Genomic DNA, 20,260 nt, shown 5'->3' on the forward strand with positions numbered 1-20,260 from the left:
TTCCAGACAGGTTTTATTTCTGTTGTGATAATTTGTTTCCCTGTGTCATCCAAGGACACAGCCTGTATAGTTTGCATCATGATCAGGCTGACCATAGCTGTAGCTTTCAGGGGTGGTCAACTATCTCAGGTCTTTGGGGTGATCATCTGGTCCTTCCCACTTACTTTCACAAACTTCTTGCTATATTTTATCAGACTTCAGATTCCCAGAACTGGATTAATCATAATAACCCTTTGTGACACTGGAATTTAGTTTTGCAGCCCTAGGACAGCAACCTGACCTGGTTCTCTACCTCTTGGTAGACGATGTTAGTGATCACCTACTCTAACAACTTATTGTGATGCTCTTGTCCATCTTTGGAGAAACTCAGTTGTTTAGCCAACAAGCATATTTCTTTGAAGATGAACATAATACTCTTTCTTCAGTACAGTGGGCATTTTAACTTCCCTGGTGACTCAGATGGTAAAGAATCAGCCTGCAATGCAGGAGACCTAGGTTCAATCCCGAGGTTGGGAAGATCCCCTAGAGGAGGACATGGCAACTCACTCCACTATTCTTGCCTGGAGAATCCCCATAGACAGAGGAGCCTGGTGGGTTACAGTCCATGGTGTCGCAAAGAATCTGACATGACTGAGTGACTAAGCACACATTTTTATTAACTCATATTATCTCCAAATGAGGAAACAATAATCTCATATGAGGTAATTATTATCCCTACTGTATAGATAAGAAAACTGAGACTTAGGATGGTTCAAGTAACTTGTCCAAAATTTACATGACTTGTAAATGCCAGTGCTAGAATATGAAGTCCAGGAGTCACTGACTTTGAAATGCATGCCTATACCTACAAATGAGTTCTTTCCCTAATTGCCACTCTCAAGATGCAATCTAGATGGGAAATACTGGATGAATATTTAATTAAACTAACTCAAGCTGCTTCCCTGTGCTGGCCATAACAAAGTTATTCTCCATGCCCACCCAAAATATCAAGTCATCATGCACATCAGTGTTAGTGTGCAAAGTCCCAAGGCTTTTAGCAGCATAAAGCAGAATCTTCAGAGATAGAAGCTTTTGCTGTTTAGTGTGATTCCACATGAGTCTCAAAATTGGCTCTGATAGTCTCAGTGGACACTTCCCTGCTTAAATAGCAGGACTCTGTAACAACTTTAGAATCTGTAAGAATGTGTATAGGCTTTTCGATTAATAGCTACATGATAAATCTTTTTGGTAAAAATAGAAACCTGCACAGCCAACAATAACTTTTTAACTCTAAAAACGAATGTCCTTGTTAAAATAAAATTATTTGTTAGATACATTGTCTTTATGAAACTATAGTTTCAGAGTCCAGTCAAGAAAGTAGTTTTTTTTTTTTTTAAACTGGGATATCATATACAGTACTGTATAAGTTGAAGATGTCCAGCATAATGACTTGACGTATTAATACATGTGTCGAGAAATAATTACCACAATCAGATTAGTCAACACCCATCAAGAAAGTAGTTTTCCATCAGAGATAAGCTAGTTACCTTATAAAGAAAATTAAATATAAATGCTTTAAAGAGATATAAGAAGATGGAAAACGTAAGAAGACAGGACCACCATGATTCAGACCTTTTAGGAATGAAGGTTTGGGTCACCACCCAGCCAGATAAATAACTGACCAGCTGAGATCCTGGCTTGAAGCACATAACTATTTCATAATAATATATTTGCATTTGTCTCAAATACATGTTATTGAATATGAAAACCCTTATCCAGAATAATGAGAATGGCCAACTCAGATTAAGAACAATAATCTAGGTCCCAGGGAATTGGTTAACTACGCTAGATAATAATCAGAGAGTTTTTTTTGAATAATAGTATATACACAGTTGTTGTTCAGTAGAAAAGTCATGTCCAACTCTTTGCGACCCCATGGACTACAGCACACCAGGCTTCCCTGTCCTTCACTATGTCCTGGAGTTTGCTCAAATTCATGTCCATTGAGTCAGTGATGCCATACAACTGTCTCATCCTCTGTTTCCCCCTTCTCCTCTCTAAGAATCCTTACCCAGCCCTGTTTCAGGGCATTGCAAGGCAGCATCTTGGAACTTCAACAGACTGGCTCCCAAGAAGGGCGGCCAGTACATATAGAAAGTCATGTGCACAAAAACAGTGTCTGGGGTAATGTTTGGTGCCAGGTAGGTCATGGTGTTTTCACTATAACAAAGTCCATTTACAATAAAATACAGCTTCAGTGATCAGTTTGGGATACAGAGTGTGGGGTTTACCCAGCAGAAGTCTCAATCATGGCTGGTTTCAGGTCCTTGGGAGATCTGGAGCTCAAATCAGTAAGGATACTAAGAAAGGCTGTTTGGTGGACAAGGATAACCTAGGAACCCACCAGGGAGCACAAGGTAGTCTTAAGGTCATGGAGTAAATCCAACCCTTACCTACCCCATATACTCACAGAGTAATAATGTCAGTTGGGTTCTTATTGACTGAAGGATGTGATTGGATTGATCTTACAAGAACCAGGTCTTTAGTACTGGTCACTGTACTAATTGGTGAAGGTAGAGACTTACAGGTGTCCTTTTGGTTAAATTGGTATCACCATGTCTTGACAGTGCTTCTCCTGTTTGTCTGATAGACACCAAATAATTTTGTCAGGGTGATATTTCACTGGGCTAGTAAGTGTTGGAAGCTATCTCTTTGGCTGTGTAGCAATTGGGCAGAAGTAATATAGTAATGAGAAGAAAATATTAATAAGAGCTGAATGTGAGGAGGCAAGTGATCAGAAAATTTGAAATTTTGAATTAATTTAATCTTTGGGGTGTTGAGACTTTTCATAGTTTTCAAGACTTAATTCAAAGCCAGAGAACTGGGAGCTGTCAACATACTTTGTATCTTTTTTTTTTTTTTTTTTTTCATACTTTGTATCTTAAAGAAAGAATAACTGGGGACTCATGGACTCTTTCCTGAGATTACTAACATTGGTCCAACATACCCCTAAGTTTAAAAAACGGATTCAGAGAAATCCTCATGATAACCTGTCTTCAGAATTTCTAGATAAATCAATCTTCAAATGATACTTTACTAATCTTTAATGTTAAAAGTTGTCTAACTCAAATAAAGATAATTCTGACCAAATTGGATAGTTTGCATCAGTAAGAAAGTTTATTGAAATTCATTAGTAAATGAGAACAGAAAGTTTTTCTTTTTTTCCATTAAAGAATACTTTCCGGTAAAGTGAAAAGGAGAAATACAGAAACCACAAAACACCGTTTAGACACCTTATGATCAAGGAGTGGACCTATTTCCATAGGCCATTAAGACTGAAGTGTTTTCTTGGAGATTTTTTTCCATGCATCTATGCATAATGGCCTGTGTGAGGGGAGCCTCTTTCCTCTTGATGTGGCTTAATAGTAGTGTTTCTTGGTTTCTGATTCAACCATAGATGAAAGGACGCTACCATCAGGTGCCAACTCCTCAATAATTGTCTTGATCACTCTGGTTTTGTTAGTATCTGTAAGTTAATTACAATAAAAAACAATAGAATTTAGACTACAATTTGTGGGGTCCTTACTAATTAACGGGCAAAATAGCTAAATCAAAGATATTTACTAAAAATACCTACATCAAAATATCTAAATGCAAAGAAAAATACACCAAAGTGAAAAAAAAGAAAACTTCTTTACAGTTACTTTTAAAAACACCAAAGCTGCAGCATTTTAGACAATACCGTTTCCCCTTCAAGACTGGTGTCAACAACTATAGTCGGTTAAAAAAAGCATATAAAGATTTTATAAGATTTTAATTTTTAAAATAGTTCTAAAAATAAAAAAAACCAAAAAAGTTACAGAACTTAAAAAACAAAACCAAAAAACAACAACAAAAAAACCCATCAAAAAGTTAAAACTAATTCTGATTACCCCAGCCAGTTTCTGCTGACCTTGGTCCCTTAGATGAGGACTCTCCAACGGACCCTGAAGAGGTGGACTTGTGGCCTCCGCTGGAGCTTCCGCCGCCGTAGCCGCCGCCGGAACTACCTCCGTGACCACCGCCGCTGGAGCTTCCGCCGCCGTAGCCGCCGCCGGAACTACCTCCGTGGCCGCCGGAACTACCTCCGTGGCCGCCGCCGCTGGAACTTCCGCCATAGCCGCCGGAACTTCCGCCATAGCCGCCGGAACTTCCGCCGCCGCGCCCGCCGCCGTAGGAGCCGCCGCCGGAACTTGGAGGGTAAAAGTTACTTTCCGTTAGCTGTAACGTGGGAAGCTGTGAGTCTGTTTCCACGTTATTGTTACTTTATAACCTAGGCAAAAGGTGTTTTGAGGAAAATCACCCCCGCCGTTATGAACCCGTTCTTTTAAAACAACTATGTATGCACCCAAACCTAAGAATCTTTCTTGTGTCAAATTCGTGGGACATTGAGGCTGGTTGCATACACCTTCTTGTGTACTTTGCCTCCTCTCTTTCCACTTTCTCCCGTGCTCTGACACATCCTTGGGTTGTGGGAAAAGCCTTAAGGCTTGGAACACTGAATAAAAGCAACTGGGATGATTTAAACTTTTCTGTAATTTACCTTCCCTCTCCTTCTAGCAGGCTGCGGTAGGTTTGAATTTCATTCTCCAGTCGGATCTTAATATCCAGGAGTTGTTGGTACTCGGCATTCTGGCACTCGGTCTCAGCTCGAATCTGTTGCAGTTGTTCTTCCAGAGAGGAGATCTGGGACTGAATCTGAGAGAGCTGCACACAATAGCGACCTTCTGTCTCTGCCAAGGAGGCTTCCAGGGATTGTTTCTGAAGAGGAGAGAATATATTGTAACTTAACTACTTCATTGTTCACTTAAGTACAATGAAGCTTGTTTAATAATTTCATTAGAAGAATAAGGAAAGCGAACAGATTTGTGTTTTAGTTTTGATAATATTTCAATTTCAGCATTTTTCGATCAATGCCAATAATACTTTTATCCCATTAGCAAAAAACTTCAATGTTCTTTCTTTTTTTTTTTTTTACCCTCAACTCTGCATTCTTTTATGTTGCCTATTCTCATCTGAGGATGAAACGCATGATAAAGTGATGTTATTTCTCAAGAGAATTATTTACTTACCAGGGCTAGTTGGGACTGTAGCTCAATCTCCAGGCCTTGAATAGTGCGTCTCAACTCAGTAATCTCGGATTTATGGCTCGATACTTGTTCAAGGTTGCTGTTGATTTCCGTAGTAAGTTCCTTGCTCTAGAATATTAAAAACAGGGGACCTGATGAGAAAAATCTGAACGAATAACCAAACCACCATTGACTTTGCTGCAAAGGAAGATAAACTACCTTTTCGTTGAACCAGGCTTCAGCGTCTCTGCGATTTTTCTCGGCAAGTTGTTCATATTGGCTTCTCATGTTATTCAGAAGTTCAGTGAGATCAACACCTGGGGCAGCATTCATTTCCACATTCACATCACCAGTGGATACATTTTGAAGGTCTCTCATTTCCTGTTTGAGGAACAGAAATATTTAATGACTGCTTCATGACCCTGAGTCCCTTTTTGGCTGGGGGAAGTATAACTATTTATGTTACCTCTTCATGGTTCTTCTTCAGGTAGGCCAGCTCCTCGGTCAGGCTCTCGATCTGCATCTCCAGGTCGGTCTTGGTCAAGGTCAGCTCGTCCAGCACCCTGCGCAGGCCGTTGATGTCGGCCTCCACGCTCTGGCGCAGGGTTACCTCATTTTCATACCTGAAACAAGCATGATACAAATACTGGGTATAACTTATATCAGGGAGGAATTCCTGGGTAGGGACTGTTTAGAAACCAAGTAAAGAGTTGACTTCGTATCTTGGCAACATTTATCATATTCTGATTCACATAGGGATATTAGTGGTTTAATGCAAAGAAACTTAGCATGTACCTTAAAGAGCATCTTATTATAATATTGCCTAAAAGGTAATACTGAGGTTGAAAGTTTCTCTTGACAGCTCCAATATAGTTTAAATTTGAATGAATTCAGGAAAATGTAAATGCTCTTGTGGGCATACATTGTTAAAAACATCTCATGTATTTATTGTGACAGTATTGTGCCACATTTGCTTAGCTTACTTCAGCCTGAAGTCGTCAGCTGCCAGCCTGGCATTATCAACCTGAATCAGGATATTGGCATTGTCTGTTGTCAGGGTGAGGATCTGGAAGAAGAGACAAAGAAATCAGATACAGACACAGCTTTTATAGTGGCATAGGTAAACTACATTTCTATGGTGTTCTATTACTAAGTCTTGGGGAATTTTTTATTTTAAATCTGACATTGCAGTCTTACCCATATACTTAAAATTGAATCATTTGTTCTCTTGAAATTTCCATACTTTTCTATTTCTATATCCTCCCTTTCTGAAAACTAACTGGATTATATAGTTGTGTTCCTGCATTCAGGTCCCGCTCTTATACCTGTGTAATTTCCATGTATTTCAGCTAACTTCACTGACTCGTACCTGTATTTGGTTTAACTTGTTTTATATATATATTCTAAATGAATATAAACAGCACACAATGCAATTCAAAAATTCCCTCAAGGCAAGCAATACTCCATTTTCATACTGGAAAATTCATGTTTCTTGCAATGTCAGTAAGGAGTATTTGTTGTTTATCAGTCTGAATAATATTTTCTGATTCATTGAATAATTCTTTCAGTCCCTGTGTTTGTACATTTTCTAATGTATTTTAACTGTGGACTCTTACACTCATTAACACACAAAAAATTCTCAGTAATCCCCCCATCCTACAAGATACACAACACACATGTTGGATGAAGATTGCAATGACTGTACCCTCACAGCTATTTACCTTTGAAGAGACTGGATTGCTCATGGAAGCAAGAAAGTAATGTAGTCTAACACAGTGAACATTGTAGTTGATTTAAAAATTACCTATCAGAATTACTTGCACAAAAAGAGGCTTAAAGTTGCATTTTAAAAATGCCCCTTACCTGATTTTTAAGATCATCGATGATTTGGTAGTATTTGCTGTAATCACGAGGCTCTCGCTGGCTTGAATTGCCATACTTTTCATACCACTCCTTGATTTTGACTTCTAGCTCATAGTTTGATTCTTCCAGAGCCCGAACTTTGTCCAAGTAGGAAGCCAGGCGATCATTCAGATTCTGCATGGTTATTTTTTCATTTCCAGAGATAAGGCCACCATCTCCTCCAAATCCACCACCCAAACCACCTCCGAAGCTGCCCCCTCCGAAACTGCCCCCTCCGAAGCTGCCGCCTCCAAAGCCACCTCCTCCATAGCTCCCTCCAAAGCTGCCTCCTCCATAGCTCCCACCAAAGTTACTTCCATAGCCCCCACCAAAGCCACCTCCTAATCCTCCTCCATAGACACTTGATGAGCCCCCAAAGCAGCCTCCAGCAGAGCTCCCACGGCTAAAAGAGCCACCACTGAACCCCCCTGAGCTGAATCCTCCACCAAGAGAGCCTTTGCTGCTCGAAATTCTGAGGGATGATCCTCCTCCTCCTCCGCATCCACTGCGGGAGGAAGAGTATTGCTTGCTTGAGCTGTATCGAATAGACATGGTGATGCTGTTTAGCTCAGGGAGTGCATGGTACCAAGGACAGTGACAAGCCTTTATATACTGAGAGGGTGTGTCCCACATGTGTTAGAGTTTTGCTTACTTGCTTGGTTTTCTTTTTGCAAAATTTGCATCTTTGGCTTATGATTGCATAAATTATCTTAAGTAATCACCAGCCCCAATATGTTTGGTTTTGAATTAGCCTTAAGAACAAACAGGAGGTTTGCTATGTTGAAATTGAAAATGGGTGTTAGTCATATGAGCATTTGTTTCTTTAAACTTTTTCACCTTTTTAGGAACCTTGAGCAACTTGAAATCTAGTTTTGTTTTTTTTTTCTCAGCACTAATTTAGTTTGTACAGAATGTTTGCGAAGTTTAGAAAAAGAATTTTAAGTCACAAAATCAGTTAATACTTTTCAAATTCATGTTTTAAACAGTTTTAATTAATTATAACAGCATAAATTCAGATAGAATCATGCCATGATAGGGCTGTAGAGTAAGCTGCAAGCAACCAAAATGAAAATAAAAAACATGTTAAACGATTTGTGTTCAAAAGTTACCACATATAAATAAAGACATAAAAACACAACTTAAGAAATGCATGTATGTGTATGTTTATAGAAAATCTTTTATTTGGAGAATGAAAGTACATTGATATTTTGTCTAGGAAATTGGAAGTGTGTAATGATTTGGGAATCTTCTAATTTAATGGTGCTTTCTTTTTAGCATTTAAAGAAATCTAACATCAGGAAGTTATCCTGGATTAAAAAAAATTTTTTTTAATTCATTGTAATGAAGGCTTATATGAAGACCACATTGCAGAAATTCTTAGCACAAGATATGAACTAATCTCCAGTATTTCATGTTTACTCTAAGTTTGACCAATAGAAAAGGAAGTGATTGTGAGTAAAAATTTTCTTACAAGAATAACCAGATTAGAAAATGATACTTGCTTCAAAATTATGAACTGGTCTGTGAACATGTGTTTGAAAGCTAGATTCTGTTTATCAAAAAAATTTTTCCCTTGGATTTACTGTGTGTAGAATTTTATGTAACTGTATTTAATAAAGTATTTAATTGGGACTTTTAAAACATGATAGCTCCTGTGGGCTTCCCTGATAGCTCAGTTGGTAAAGAATCCGCCTGCAATGCAGGAGACCCCAGTTTGATTCCTGGGTCAGGAAGATCCCCTGGAGCAGGGATAGGTTACCCATCCCAGTATTCTTGGGCTTCCCTTGTGGCTCAGCTAGTAAAGAATCCGCCTGCAATGCAGGAGACCTGGGTTTGATCTCTGGGTTGGGAAGATCCCCTGGAGAAGGGAATGGCTACCTACTCCAGTATTCTGGCCTGGAGAATTTCATGGACTGTATAGTCCATGGGGTCACTAAGAGTTGGACATGACTGAGTGACTTGCACTTTCACTTTTCACTTTAACACATGATATAAAATTATTTTTTAATCTGTCTATAGGATATGGCATTGCTATTCAAAAATATATTCACACACATATATTTCTGTATATATTCACACACAGTTTACAGTTATACAGTGCTGTTTGTGATGCTGTCATTTTATAACTCAAACAAGCTGCTGAGATAGGGAGGGTATTGTCTCTATTTTATAGAAGAGGAAGTTGAAGCTGAGAGAAGTTATAATTTTGCCTAAAGAGGTAAAATAGGTGGATAAACGAGGTTAGTAAATTGGTCTGAAACCTGGCTTTTGGCTCTTCCTGCGTTACCAATGTGTGTCTGTATCCTCTGTTCTGGTGGATTTGGTCAGAGAACTGAATGCCTCTTTTTCTTACCATAAACTTCTCCACACGGGAAGCAACAAAACAAAACAAAAAGTACTTGGAAACATGAATATGTTGAAAGGGTAGGATGTTTGGCACACACTTCCATTACTAATTGCTTTCTCAAATTACACTTACAGCTGCACATTCCAGTTTATGAAAACTATAGAATTAGCTTCTGCAGGGAAAGGGAATGTGGCTGGGAGTATGAATGAGGTGTTGACTGTGAGAGTGGAGGTTACTACCCAACAATTGCAGCTTCTCCAACTTGTTATCACATGCAAGTGGGGCAGAGTTAAAAAATGAAACTCAACCGTGGGAATTGATTTTTGCTGAAGATAACATGTAGTAAAGGAAGGTTATGATAAGTCAGACTGGAAAAAAAATTCCAACAAGTTCAGAGAGGATGTTGAAGACCTGATATTAATGAAAGTAATTTAGAAAGAATAGTTAAAGAGATTTTGCTAAATTTTACCTGTAATTATATTTTGGGAGTTGATCTTGCTAGTTTTGCTATAGTATTAGCCTTTTTTTTTTTTAACCCTGGTAGAAAAATATAAGCATCTCAATCTAGTTTCAGTTAACAGGTAGAGCTCTGTTACTATCACATTAAATCACAGAATTTGTAGAAAGCTTCCTAAAAGTATATGGGAAAAAGTACAAATACAGAAACTCTTCTAATACTGACTGTAGCATTTAAGCCAACTGTAATTTATCAGAGACTCCTTATTGACTTGTGCACTCTAGAAATTGGTTTATTGAAACCAGCTTTTGGCATGTGTAAAAATTACAGAGGTGCCATGTGATAATCCTGCAGCTAAATTGGATGGAAAATGTACTATGGTCAGCTCTAGTGTTGGCCCTATTTACACCTGATTGCCATAATCCACCATAATTGTAATTTCATCATTCTCAATTTTTGTTGTATTTCTATGTAAGGCACACTGAGAGGTGTTTAAACTATAGGAACGTAAATGAGATTCATCTCCTACCTTTATAGATCTTACCAATTGTTACAATCTAGTCATGGAGACAAAAATATGCACTGTAAGCCCTATGTAAACGGTAAATGAAGTGGGAGGGAGGAGTTAACATCTCCTGAACATTTACTGTGTTTTAGGTAGCTTACTCTTCTTTAATCCTCCCCCAAATTCTCCAGATGGGTATTATTTATCTCATTTTATAGCTGAAGAAATGAAGCTTTAGAAAGCTTCAGGGATCTGCCAAGAGTAACACAGCTGATTTCTGCTACAACCTAGTTTTGAATCAGGCCTACGTGGCTTCAAAGATGATACTGGGTTCATGACACTGAACTACCTGCCACTTTAAAACTGATGAGCAAGGAGTCTGGTTGAATGGGGTCACCTGACAAAGTAGAATTTAAGCTGAGTCTCCGGAAGGATGGGTGGGAGTTTTCCTTATGTGCAGCAGCAGAGAGGACTGTTCTGGGCTGGAGAGTGGGGACTGTGAAATGCCAAGCAGGTGGAGACCAGTTTGGCTGAAAGATTTGTCCATAGTTATTAATTTCTCTTACAGATTTTATTCAGCTTCTGCAGTATTATTCCTTGGGGATACATAGGTGACTCAGACAGTTCCTGCCCCTCGATGAGTGTACTTGGAGAAGCAAACAAACATACCCATGAATCAGAATTAGGGTAATCTGGGCTACAGTTGAGGCATGGACAGGGTGTTGAGGGAGTTCAGAGAAGGGAGTTTGACGGTTTGGCGTGTGTGTGTGTGTGTGTGTGTGTGTGTTATGTGTGAGGACACAGTGAAAGAATAGTGAGATCAAGTTTTGAGGAGAAGACCAATTTAGATTAAAACTCGTGAATTTGAAATAATACTGTGGAAATGTCTTTCAACACTTAGAGTCATAGGACTACAATTGAGGAGAGAGGTTGGAGGAGCAGATTTCAGGATGGTGAGGACCCCTAAGGGAAGGAATTTAGAGAAATGAACAGAGGGTCCAAGTCTGAACATTTTTGGAGACAACCACTTGAGGGACTGGTGAGAAGCTAGGGAATAGTACTGAGAAGAGTGACGCTTAGGATATGGGAAAGCAGGGAGAAGGATCATGGAAGTCAAGGGGGAAAGAGCCCAGGTAAAGTGGGGCAGTCTCTAAAGGAAGATCAAGGAGAAGGGGGATTGAGGAAAGATCATTGGTCATTTAGAAGCCGTTGGCACCCTTCCAGAGGGCAGATTCAGTAGACTAGTGGTGGGACAGTCCACCGTGTATATTGGAATTGATGGTTTTGCTTTTGGTATTTTATTTATCACTTTCTTCTCAATTGCTTCTGAGTTTTGTGTCATGGTTAGGATGGATATAGCTCTTATTCTCATTGGGTTAATTTATCTGGGGCTCTTGAAATGTGTTGTTGATTTAGCTTTGTTATCAGCTTGACTCATCTCACTGTTGGGGTTTAGATCTCTTTTCTATTTCTTATTTTGCCTCCAGTAAAATTCTCTTTTGAAGAATTTTTCTAACTGAAAATTCTATTTGCACTTTTCTTTCTCTGATTAATTGAGATGTAATAAATCATTTAGTGGCACAAAGACAAAACTGATAATGCAAGTTATGTCTCAAGATGGCAAGGTTGATAAGCAAAATGTTTTAGAATTTTTAATTTATCATGTAAAGTTTGAGAATAAGGCATTCTTTGCTTAAATGTTCTGTGACTGTGCAAACTGCTGAAATGTGCCTTTGTGATTATGACCTATGGAGTCAACACCAAGTGGAAAGCTGTACAAGTGTTTGATGGATTTGGTACCCTCCTCCTGGATAGCTGAATAATTAGGACAATCAAGATATTGGTAAAGCCCATGTCTTCTCATTGGAAAACTAATACTCAAGTCTCTGAAATCTGGAGAGACTCCCATATTACACAGTTTTTCTAAAACTTCCAAGGCTGCACCATGATGGACACTGTCAAAATATGGAAACAGCATGAAGGCTTTTCAGTGTAGCAGAGTGGTTAGATGGGTGGGCTCTGAAATCAGACTGCTTGGGTAACAATCCAGGGCCATCCACTTACTTTGTGACTTTATTTCAGTTTTCTCAGCTCTAATGTGGCATCATAATTTTATCCTATAGAGGTGTAAGTGGGATTTAAATGAATTAATATAAAGCATTTAGAACAGTGCCTGGCATTTCCTTCTGGAGAAGGAAATGGCAACCCACTCCAGTATTCTTGCGTGGAGACTCCCATGGACAATGGGGCCTGGAGGGCTACAGTCCGTAAGATCCCAAACAGTCGGACAAGACTGAAGTGATTTATCATGCATGCATGCTGGCCTTTTTAGAATAAGTGCTTTAAAAAGGTTTTTCTGTTGCTGTTACTACTATTACTGTGATCAGAACCTAACTCACAGTTGGTCAGTAAAATATGAGTGGATGAAAAGCTAGGATTCAAAGTTGAAATGCAGCTAGTGAGGAGGAGAAAATGGCTGGGGTTGGGGGATGGTCCAGCAGGGGAAAGGTGTTCTATTTGTTCTATTTGATAACTTTGTGACAAACCATGCTGTTTTTCCCTGAATGACACATGCTGTCATTAACTTCATTCTTTTCTCTCCAACATCCACCAAGTTACCAATTTTGTCACTTTTTCTTTTGTCCCGTCTGATATATTTGTTTCTTTTTGTCTGGTCCCACCACAGTTGTCCTAATCCAGAATTTCATCACTTCTGTCATCAATTACATCACCAGCTTCTGAAGTGGTTTTCTTGGCTCGGTGCCATGTCACCTAAGATTTGTTCTATTCATGGCTGCAAGACGACTGTTCTTGAAAAACACTGTCATCACTTCATCCACATGCATAAGTACCTGAGGATTTCTCTTATTAGTAGATTATGTCTTTTCTCTTCAGTTCAGTTCCATCGCTCAGCCGTGTCCGACTCTTTGAGACCCCATGAATTGCAGCACGCCAGGCCTCCCTGTCCATCACCAACTCCCGGAGTTTACCCAAACTCATGTCCATCGAGTCAGTGATGCCATCCAGCCATCTCATCCTCTGTCATCCCCTTCTCTTCCTGCCCCCAACCCCTTCCAGCATCAGGGTCTTTTCCAATGAGTCAACTCTTTGCATGAGGTGACCAAAGTATTGGAGTTTCAGCTTCAGCATCAGTCCTTCCAATGAACACCCAGGACTAATCTCCTTTAGGATGGACTGGTTGGATCTCCTTGCAGCCTTGGCCTATTCTGTCTGTCCAACCTCATTCTTCCTGCAGTGAGTGAAGGTGGTAGAGTGGAAAGATTGTTGCATTCTCCTTGTAAAGTAATTAATAAATATGTGGCCTTGGGCAAAACTCTCAGCCTTAAAAAATAAGCCTATGTGTCATTTTACTACCCTATAAGATATGGATAATAATAATAGTAAATACTAAAATATGTATATAGTACTACTACTAACAATAACCCATGATACAGTGGAAGAAGGGTGTTAGCATTCCTTAAAAACATCCTTTAATTATAAGCAATCCTTTCTCTCTTAAATCTTGGCCAAGACACAATGGTTTATCCTATTTTAAGGCCTTTGTTGGCCTTATTCAAATCAAGTCCAAGCTACTCTCCTTCATGAGGCTTCTCACCATTAGTCTAGCCATGGCTGTCCCTTTCTTTTCATTTCCTGTGTGTACAACCTAGTAGTTTATAGTATGATATAATTTTTATTGTTCACAATGAGATAAGACATGAAAGCTCCTTTAGAGAAGGGAGGGTACCTTTTTCTCTTGCTGCACCTAGTAGATACTTAATGTTTTCTGAATGTTTTCCTGTCATCTCAGAGCCTTTTCCCATTTTCTTTTCTTTGCCTTTATTTTGGTCTCAAAACTCTTCTTGCCTATGTTTTGGCAATATACAAGTTTAAAATTTAAATAAAGGCTAGTTGAAGACAACTAATTTGATTTTTCTTTAAAGCTAGTTGTAATAATTTTCAGATATGAGAACATTGTATAAGAACAATAAGAAATCTAAGATTCTGCATAGGAATTTTTAGATATCTTAAAATATATGATGATATATACCTTAGATTATGTATGTGCCATGCTTAGTTGCTCAGTCGTGTCTGACTCTGAGGACTGTGGCCCGCCAGGCTCCTCTGTCCATGGGAACTTTCAGATAAGAATCCTGGAGTGGGTTGCCATTTCCTCCTCCAGGGGTTTGTAGAATAAATTAGTATTATTCATGTTTAAGTGGATACATGTAATGTGCCTAAATTGAAAAAAAATCTTCTGAAGTTAATCTCTTAATTTTATTGTTTAGAGATTTTTATTATTTTTTATTTTTTTCATTTATTTTTATTAGTTGGAGGCTAATTACTTCACAACATTGCAGTGGGTTTTGTCATACATTGACATGAATCAGCCATGGAGTTACATGTATTCCCCATCCCGATCCCCCCTCCCACCTCCCTCTCCACCCGATTAGATTTTTAAAATACTGAACTGAAAAAAAGTCAAGAAACAGCTGAGTAATATTCCATGGTGTATATGTACCACAGCTTCCTTATCCATTCATCTGCTGATGGGCATCTAGGTTGCTTCCATGTCCTGGCTATTATAAACAGTGCTGCGATGAACATTGGGGTGCACGTGTCTCTTTCAGATCTGGTTTCCTAAATGTTGTGAAGTAATTAGCCTCCAACTAATTAAAAAAAAAAAAAAGTCAAGAAACTTGTCAGTTTCATAACAAATTAAGAAAAGCTCTTGTCAGAATCAACTCATTTTTCTGTGTGCGGTGGGAATGGTAAGGAATAGATTTAAATAATTATTTAACTGTAACACAATAGCACTAGAGAAAATTTACCATAACTGTTCAGTGAACTTCCTCCACAAGGCTGAAGATTGAAAACAACTGAAGAGTTAATAATGTCTTGGAGTAAATGCATTAATTAAATATATAGCATTTGGAGTCAATCCTCAGATAGAGCTTATAGAGCTTATTAAAACTTTCCTATGTTCCAAGGGCCTGTGCTAAACACTTGACCTGAATGTTTCTGTCTTTAAATCCTGACAGCAAGTGAAAGGAGTAACTTTTATTTTAACTGAAAAATTAGTAGCTTGTCCAAAATTATTCATTAAAGGAATTTGAACACAGACCTATCTTCAGAGCTTTTGCTTTAATACAATGAGCAATGCCTACAGCTCTCCTCAAGTAATGTGGAATTGCATTTTCTAGTCTTGTAATTTAGAAATTAGCAAGAACATAAGGGATTTTACTTTCTTTCTCAGATTGGACAAGCTCTTCTTTTTTTAAAAAAATAATTTTTAAAATTTATTTATGTATTTTTGGCTGTGCTGGGTCTTCATTGCTGTGCGGACTTTTTTCTAGTTGCAGCAAGCTGGGGGTGCTCTTCCTTGCAGTGTGCTGGCTTCTCATTGTGGTGGCTTCTCTTGTGGGGCAAAGGCTCTAGGGTGCACAGCCTCCAGTAGCTGTGGCACATGGGCTCAATAGTTTTGATTCCTGGGCTCTCGAGCACAGGCTGAGTAGTTGTGGTACATGGGCTTAGTTTCTCTGTGGCATGTAGAATCTTCTCAGGCCAAGGATCAAACCCGAGTCTCCTGCATTGACAGGTAGATTCTTTACCACTGAGCTAGCAGAGAAGCCCAAACAAGCTGTTCTTATCTTTGTTACATTTGTGATGAAAAAATGGACTAATTTGAAAAGAAAGCTTTTGAAAAGAAAGTGATTTAATACAGCAAGAATTCTTGCTTTTGAAGAGGTCAGACTTGTAGGTCTCATCTACTCAGGCTACACCCTTAACTTTTTGAAGTTGCCTCCTACTTGGTTTTCTAGGGGTTCCTAACTCTGTCCGGATTGTCCTAAGATCCAGACCAGTCATTAAAATAACAAACCAGAGCAATTAGCCACCATGATTAATCCCCATGATTAATCACAGTGTTAATCCCTTCTTAAATGCTGGTTTTTCTACTCAGAGCTAACACCCATTACAGAGATTAACTGCATTTTAAAAATCAGGTTTTTACTGTTTACATGTAAACACAAGGTGCATATCTGAACTAATTTTAATAGTTAACTGTGAAAGAAAGGGGTTTTCTTGCTTTGGGACTTTCCAGCTTCAAAAGCTATCAGACTCTTTGATGTCTTTCACAAATATTTTCCATATTGATCATTTTGGTTAAAATGTGGAGTTTCGATTAGAATTTTCTAATTCTAAAACTTGGGGCTTCTCTGGTAGCTCAGCTGGTAAAGAATCTGCCTGCAATGCAGGAGACCCCAGTTTGATTCCTGGGTTGGGAAGATCCCCTGGAGAAGAGAATGGCTACCCACTCCAGTATTCTGGCCTGGAGAATTCCATGGACTGTTTAGTCCGTGGGGTCACAGAGAGTCGGACATGACCGAGTGACTTTCACTTTTCACTTTCAATCCTAAAGCTTAGATAGAAATGATTGGATATTTATTGAACTGTAAGGTGTTATACGTTATTTTTTTTCCCCTTGACATCTTGGATATAATTGCTACCATTTAAATAGGATGTAGTAGGATTACTTTTTTTTTCCCAACTATCCAAGGATGAGGACTCCACAGCCCCTATCAGGATAATTATCATTAGCAATCTGTCACACTAATATCCAATAAGTTGCTCAAAGTGTGAGAATATTAAGAATAACAAGAACTGTCACCACTTTCAACACTAACATTTGTTTAACATTTACTCACTGCTAGGCACTCTATGGTCTTTATGTACGTTTTCTCATCTAGCCCACTTAACAACCCTATGAGGCAAATACTACTTTAGATCTTTTTTTTCCCTCCAGAGGAGGAAACTGAAGGTTTGAGATGGTTATATATTGTACACAGGGGTAATACAGCTAATAAATTCATAGCGGAACCAGAGTTGAAACCGAGTCTGCCTCCTCTAGATCCCATACTCTTAACCATGACCTTTTACTGCCAAATGTCTAATTAAACTTTGCTTTGTGATTTCAAAGACAGCCCCAGACATGTGAATTACAGTGGTAAAAATGGAGCCTGTTCCAGCCTACAAATGAACTAAATGAAATTTTTAAGGTGAGCAGATTTGAAGAATGTTCCTTTTTGTTTAGCTGATTTTAAAATGTTATTTTTAAAGATGTCCTGCCAACACTATGATGTGGATATGTTTTGAGGGTATGGATTTGACTGATTTAGGTGTGGATCAGTCACAATGGTAAATTATTTTATGCCACATGCTATTTAGCCTGATAGTCTAGGTTTGATTAAGTATACCCAATAATTTAAGAACTGAGTATTTCATTAAAGGGCTAGGGTTTTAGTGGATTATTTATTGTATCACTTACCCAGATTTTCCATTCATTAGCTTATGTACTTTTCAATCTCAATTACCAGTCAAGTCTTCACACAGGAGTTGTTCTGTTCAACATTCCAGCTCTCTGCTTGAATACTGATTTGTTGAGCTTGACCCCGTCCCCCCGCCCCCTATTGCTGATTGTTTCTTGAGTTTGTGAATGTCGACAACAGTAGTTATTGATACTTCTTTTGGTTTTTTGGTTTCTGTCAAACTAGAATCCAAGGATTGCTTCTTCTTTTTCTTTTTTTTTTTTTCTTTTATGGTCAAGGATTGCTTCTTAAGGAACGAAGTAAACGTAAAAAGATGATTCATTAAAAATTCCAGAGTAGAAAAACAGAGTGGAACATAATCTAAACTACTACCAGAAAAAACTTATTTTTCTGTATTTCAGAAGTTATAAAAGAAAATACATTTAGCTGAAAAGTTCCATAACAGTCCCAGAAAGGTATGCATTTAAACTACACAGTTTAAATTGTAATTTTAAATCATCTGTTCTAAATTTATTTATTCTTTGAATTGTGTCTTTCTCTCTTCTTCTAATCTCCTGTTCTTCTCTTGTTTAGCCCCTAAACAGAGTTGCATTTAATTTTTATAGTGTAGACATTGTTCTTTTTTTTTTTATCCATTTGTTTTTATTAGTTGGAGGCTAATTACTTTACAACATTGTAGTGGTTTTTGCCATACATTGACATGAATCAGCCATGGATTTACATGTGTTCCCCATCCTGATGCCCCCCCTCCCACCTCCCTCTCCATCCCATCCCTCTGGATCTCCCCAGTGCAGGAGCCCTGAGCACTTGTCTCATGCATCCATCCTGGGCTGGTGATCTGTTTCACCCTTGATAGTATACTTGTTTCAATGCTGTTCTCTCAGAACATCCTACCCTCGCCTTCTCCCACAGAGTCTAAAAGTCTGTTCTGTACATCTGTGTTTCTTTTTCTGTTTTGCATATAGGGTTATTGTTAATCATCATTTTAAATTCCATATATATGCGTTAGTATACTGTATTGGTATTTATCTTTCTCGCTTACTTCACTCTGTATAATGGGCTCCAGTTGCATCCATCTCATTAGAACTGATTCTATGGAGACATGAAATTGTTTGAGAAATCTGTGACGTCTCAGTAACTGTCACATGTGAATAGTGGACTTTGGAAACAACAACCTTCTTACCAGAGATCACTGGACCTGAAGCTCTGATTCCAGTGGCTGCAGGGTTTGCCACAGCTTACCACCTTGCTCCTGTTGGTACTTGTCTTTTTGGCAGAAGTTGGTACTTGCCCATTCAGTTCTTTACCCTAAAATATTAGAGGAGAATAAAAATATAAATGTTGTACCAGCTTTTGTGAGCTCTGTTTAATGTTGGGTCCTTTTTTTGGGTGATGATAGGTTTACTTTTTCATTAAACCAGACATCAGTTTTTTTGTGATTTGTTCTGCTGAGACCTCAGATTGCCCCCTCCTGTGGTTCAGCAGGGCAGTCAGGTCCACTCCTGGGCCATCTTGATTTCAACATTGACTTCAACATGAGGTAACATTGTCAACCCTCATTTCCTGATCCAAAATAAAATAATCAATACACCACAGGTTACTTTTTTTTTTGCATCTGCAATATGGTGATTTAAAAGGATTGAAAAGATGAAAATGGAAATGTAGATTTTAGAAATCATTTTTAAGGTTTTAAAAAATTTCTAGGAGATTATAAAATAGTGTTCCTAGATTTAGCAAATAAAAATACAGGATGCCTGCTCAATTGAATTTGAATTTCAGATAAACAATGAATACTTTTTTTTAGAATGTACCCCATATAGTATTTGGAAATGTTTGTACTAAAACACTTATTCATTGTTTATCTGAAATTCCAATTTAGCTGAGTTCCCTGTATTTTATCTGACAACTCTGTTCCAAAAATATTCAAGGAAATATTCACTGGTAGTTCAGTGGTTCAGACTTGACACTTTCACTGCTGCAGTCCCTTGTCAGGGAACTAAGATTCCCACAAGCCACATGGTGCAGCCAGAAAAAAAAAAAAAAAAAAAAAAAAAAATATATATATATATATATATATATATATATATATATATCAAGAATCAATGTAATAAAAGATAATAATTTTATCTTTTAAAAGGATTTTGGTGTGATTCATTTGATCTTTACTGTCACTGTGAGGGGTAAGTTTTGCTGGGAGGAGTGAGAAGGGGTGTTATTGTTCTTTAATTAGCATACTGTTGAGACTCAGAGAGTAACAGTTTAACAAAGCCATGGATGAACATGCATGAACCTGAATCCAAGTCTTCTGATTCTTAGTCCAGCACTGTTTTTAAAATTTTGAGACTTTTGCAAAATATGAAAAAGCACCAAGGATTAAGATTCAGAAGGACACAGATATTAATAAATAAGAAATCCCACATTCCCACCGCCCATCATTGCTGACCCCGGTTTTTCACATTCACGTCTGACTGAGTGACCTTTCCAGCATGGTGCATTACCACGCTGCTCTGAGAAAGCATCATATTTATCCATACCCTCTCATGACCCAGGCGCCTGTGGGTCAATTACTGAGGTCAGAGGGCTAGGCAGGGGGAGGGAGATGGGAAAAACCTAGTAGACATGTTAACTTTGTAG

The 20,260-nt window shown here is 38.4% G+C and overlaps 1 protein-coding gene and 1 long non-coding RNA gene across 9 annotated transcripts in view; one reads left to right on the plus strand and one right to left on the minus strand.

The window, feature by feature from the left end:
* Window positions 1-3,134: 3,134 nt before the first annotated feature.
* KRT10 (keratin 10) lies at window positions 3,135-7,602 on the minus strand. 2 transcript variants are annotated; one of them, XM_043904496.1, is made up of 8 exons: window positions 6,951-7,602; window positions 6,071-6,153; window positions 5,554-5,710; window positions 5,307-5,468; window positions 5,091-5,216; window positions 4,562-4,779; window positions 3,932-4,210; window positions 3,135-3,505 (listed from the first exon to the last, which is right to left on the minus strand). In XM_043904496.1, exons 1-8 carry the CDS (start codon window positions 7,539-7,541, stop codon window positions 3,499-3,501), a joined length of 1,623 nt encoding a protein of 540 aa, XP_043760431.1. In that variant the 5' UTR covers window positions 7,542-7,602; the 3' UTR covers window positions 3,135-3,498. The 2 variants fall into 2 exon arrangements, with proteins under 2 accessions (XP_043760431.1, XP_043760430.1); XM_043904495.1 differs by having other exon boundaries at window positions 3,912-4,210.
* LOC122695023 overlaps window positions 4,164-20,260 on the plus strand; it is a 35,660-nt gene continuing 19,563 nt past the window's right edge. For 2 of the 7 annotated variants that reach the window (XR_006341299.1, XR_006341305.1), the window contains exons 1-3: window positions 4,164-4,256; window positions 17,278-17,356; window positions 18,028-18,081. This is a non-coding gene — a long non-coding RNA (uncharacterized LOC122695023). Of the gene's footprint in view, window positions 4,257-5,703; window positions 6,208-17,277; window positions 17,357-18,027; window positions 18,082-20,260 lie in introns of those variants that run through there. The other 5 variants (XR_006341301.1, XR_006341300.1, XR_006341302.1 and 2 more) reach the window with 4 other exon arrangements.

The sequence above is a fragment of the Cervus elaphus genome, chromosome 5 (assembly GCF_910594005.1).
Source record: "Cervus elaphus chromosome 5, mCerEla1.1, whole genome shotgun sequence".
Taxonomy (NCBI): domain Eukaryota; kingdom Metazoa; phylum Chordata; class Mammalia; order Artiodactyla; family Cervidae; genus Cervus; species Cervus elaphus.

Excerpts from the sequence above, each read along its gene's own strand:
- KRT10 (XM_043904495.1), bottom strand. The coding sequence starts at position 7,541 with ATGTCTATTCGATACAGCTCAAGCAAGCAATACTCTTCCTCCCGCAGT. Across the intron at positions 5,711-6,070 it reads GCTGACGACTTCAGGCTGAA|GTATGAAAATGAGGTAACCC; the intron begins GTAAGCTAAGCA and ends TGCTTGTTTCAG. Across the intron at positions 3,506-3,911 it reads GTCAGCAGAAACTGGCTGGG|ATACTAACAAAACCAGAGTG; the intron begins GTAATCAGAATT and ends ATTAACTTACAG.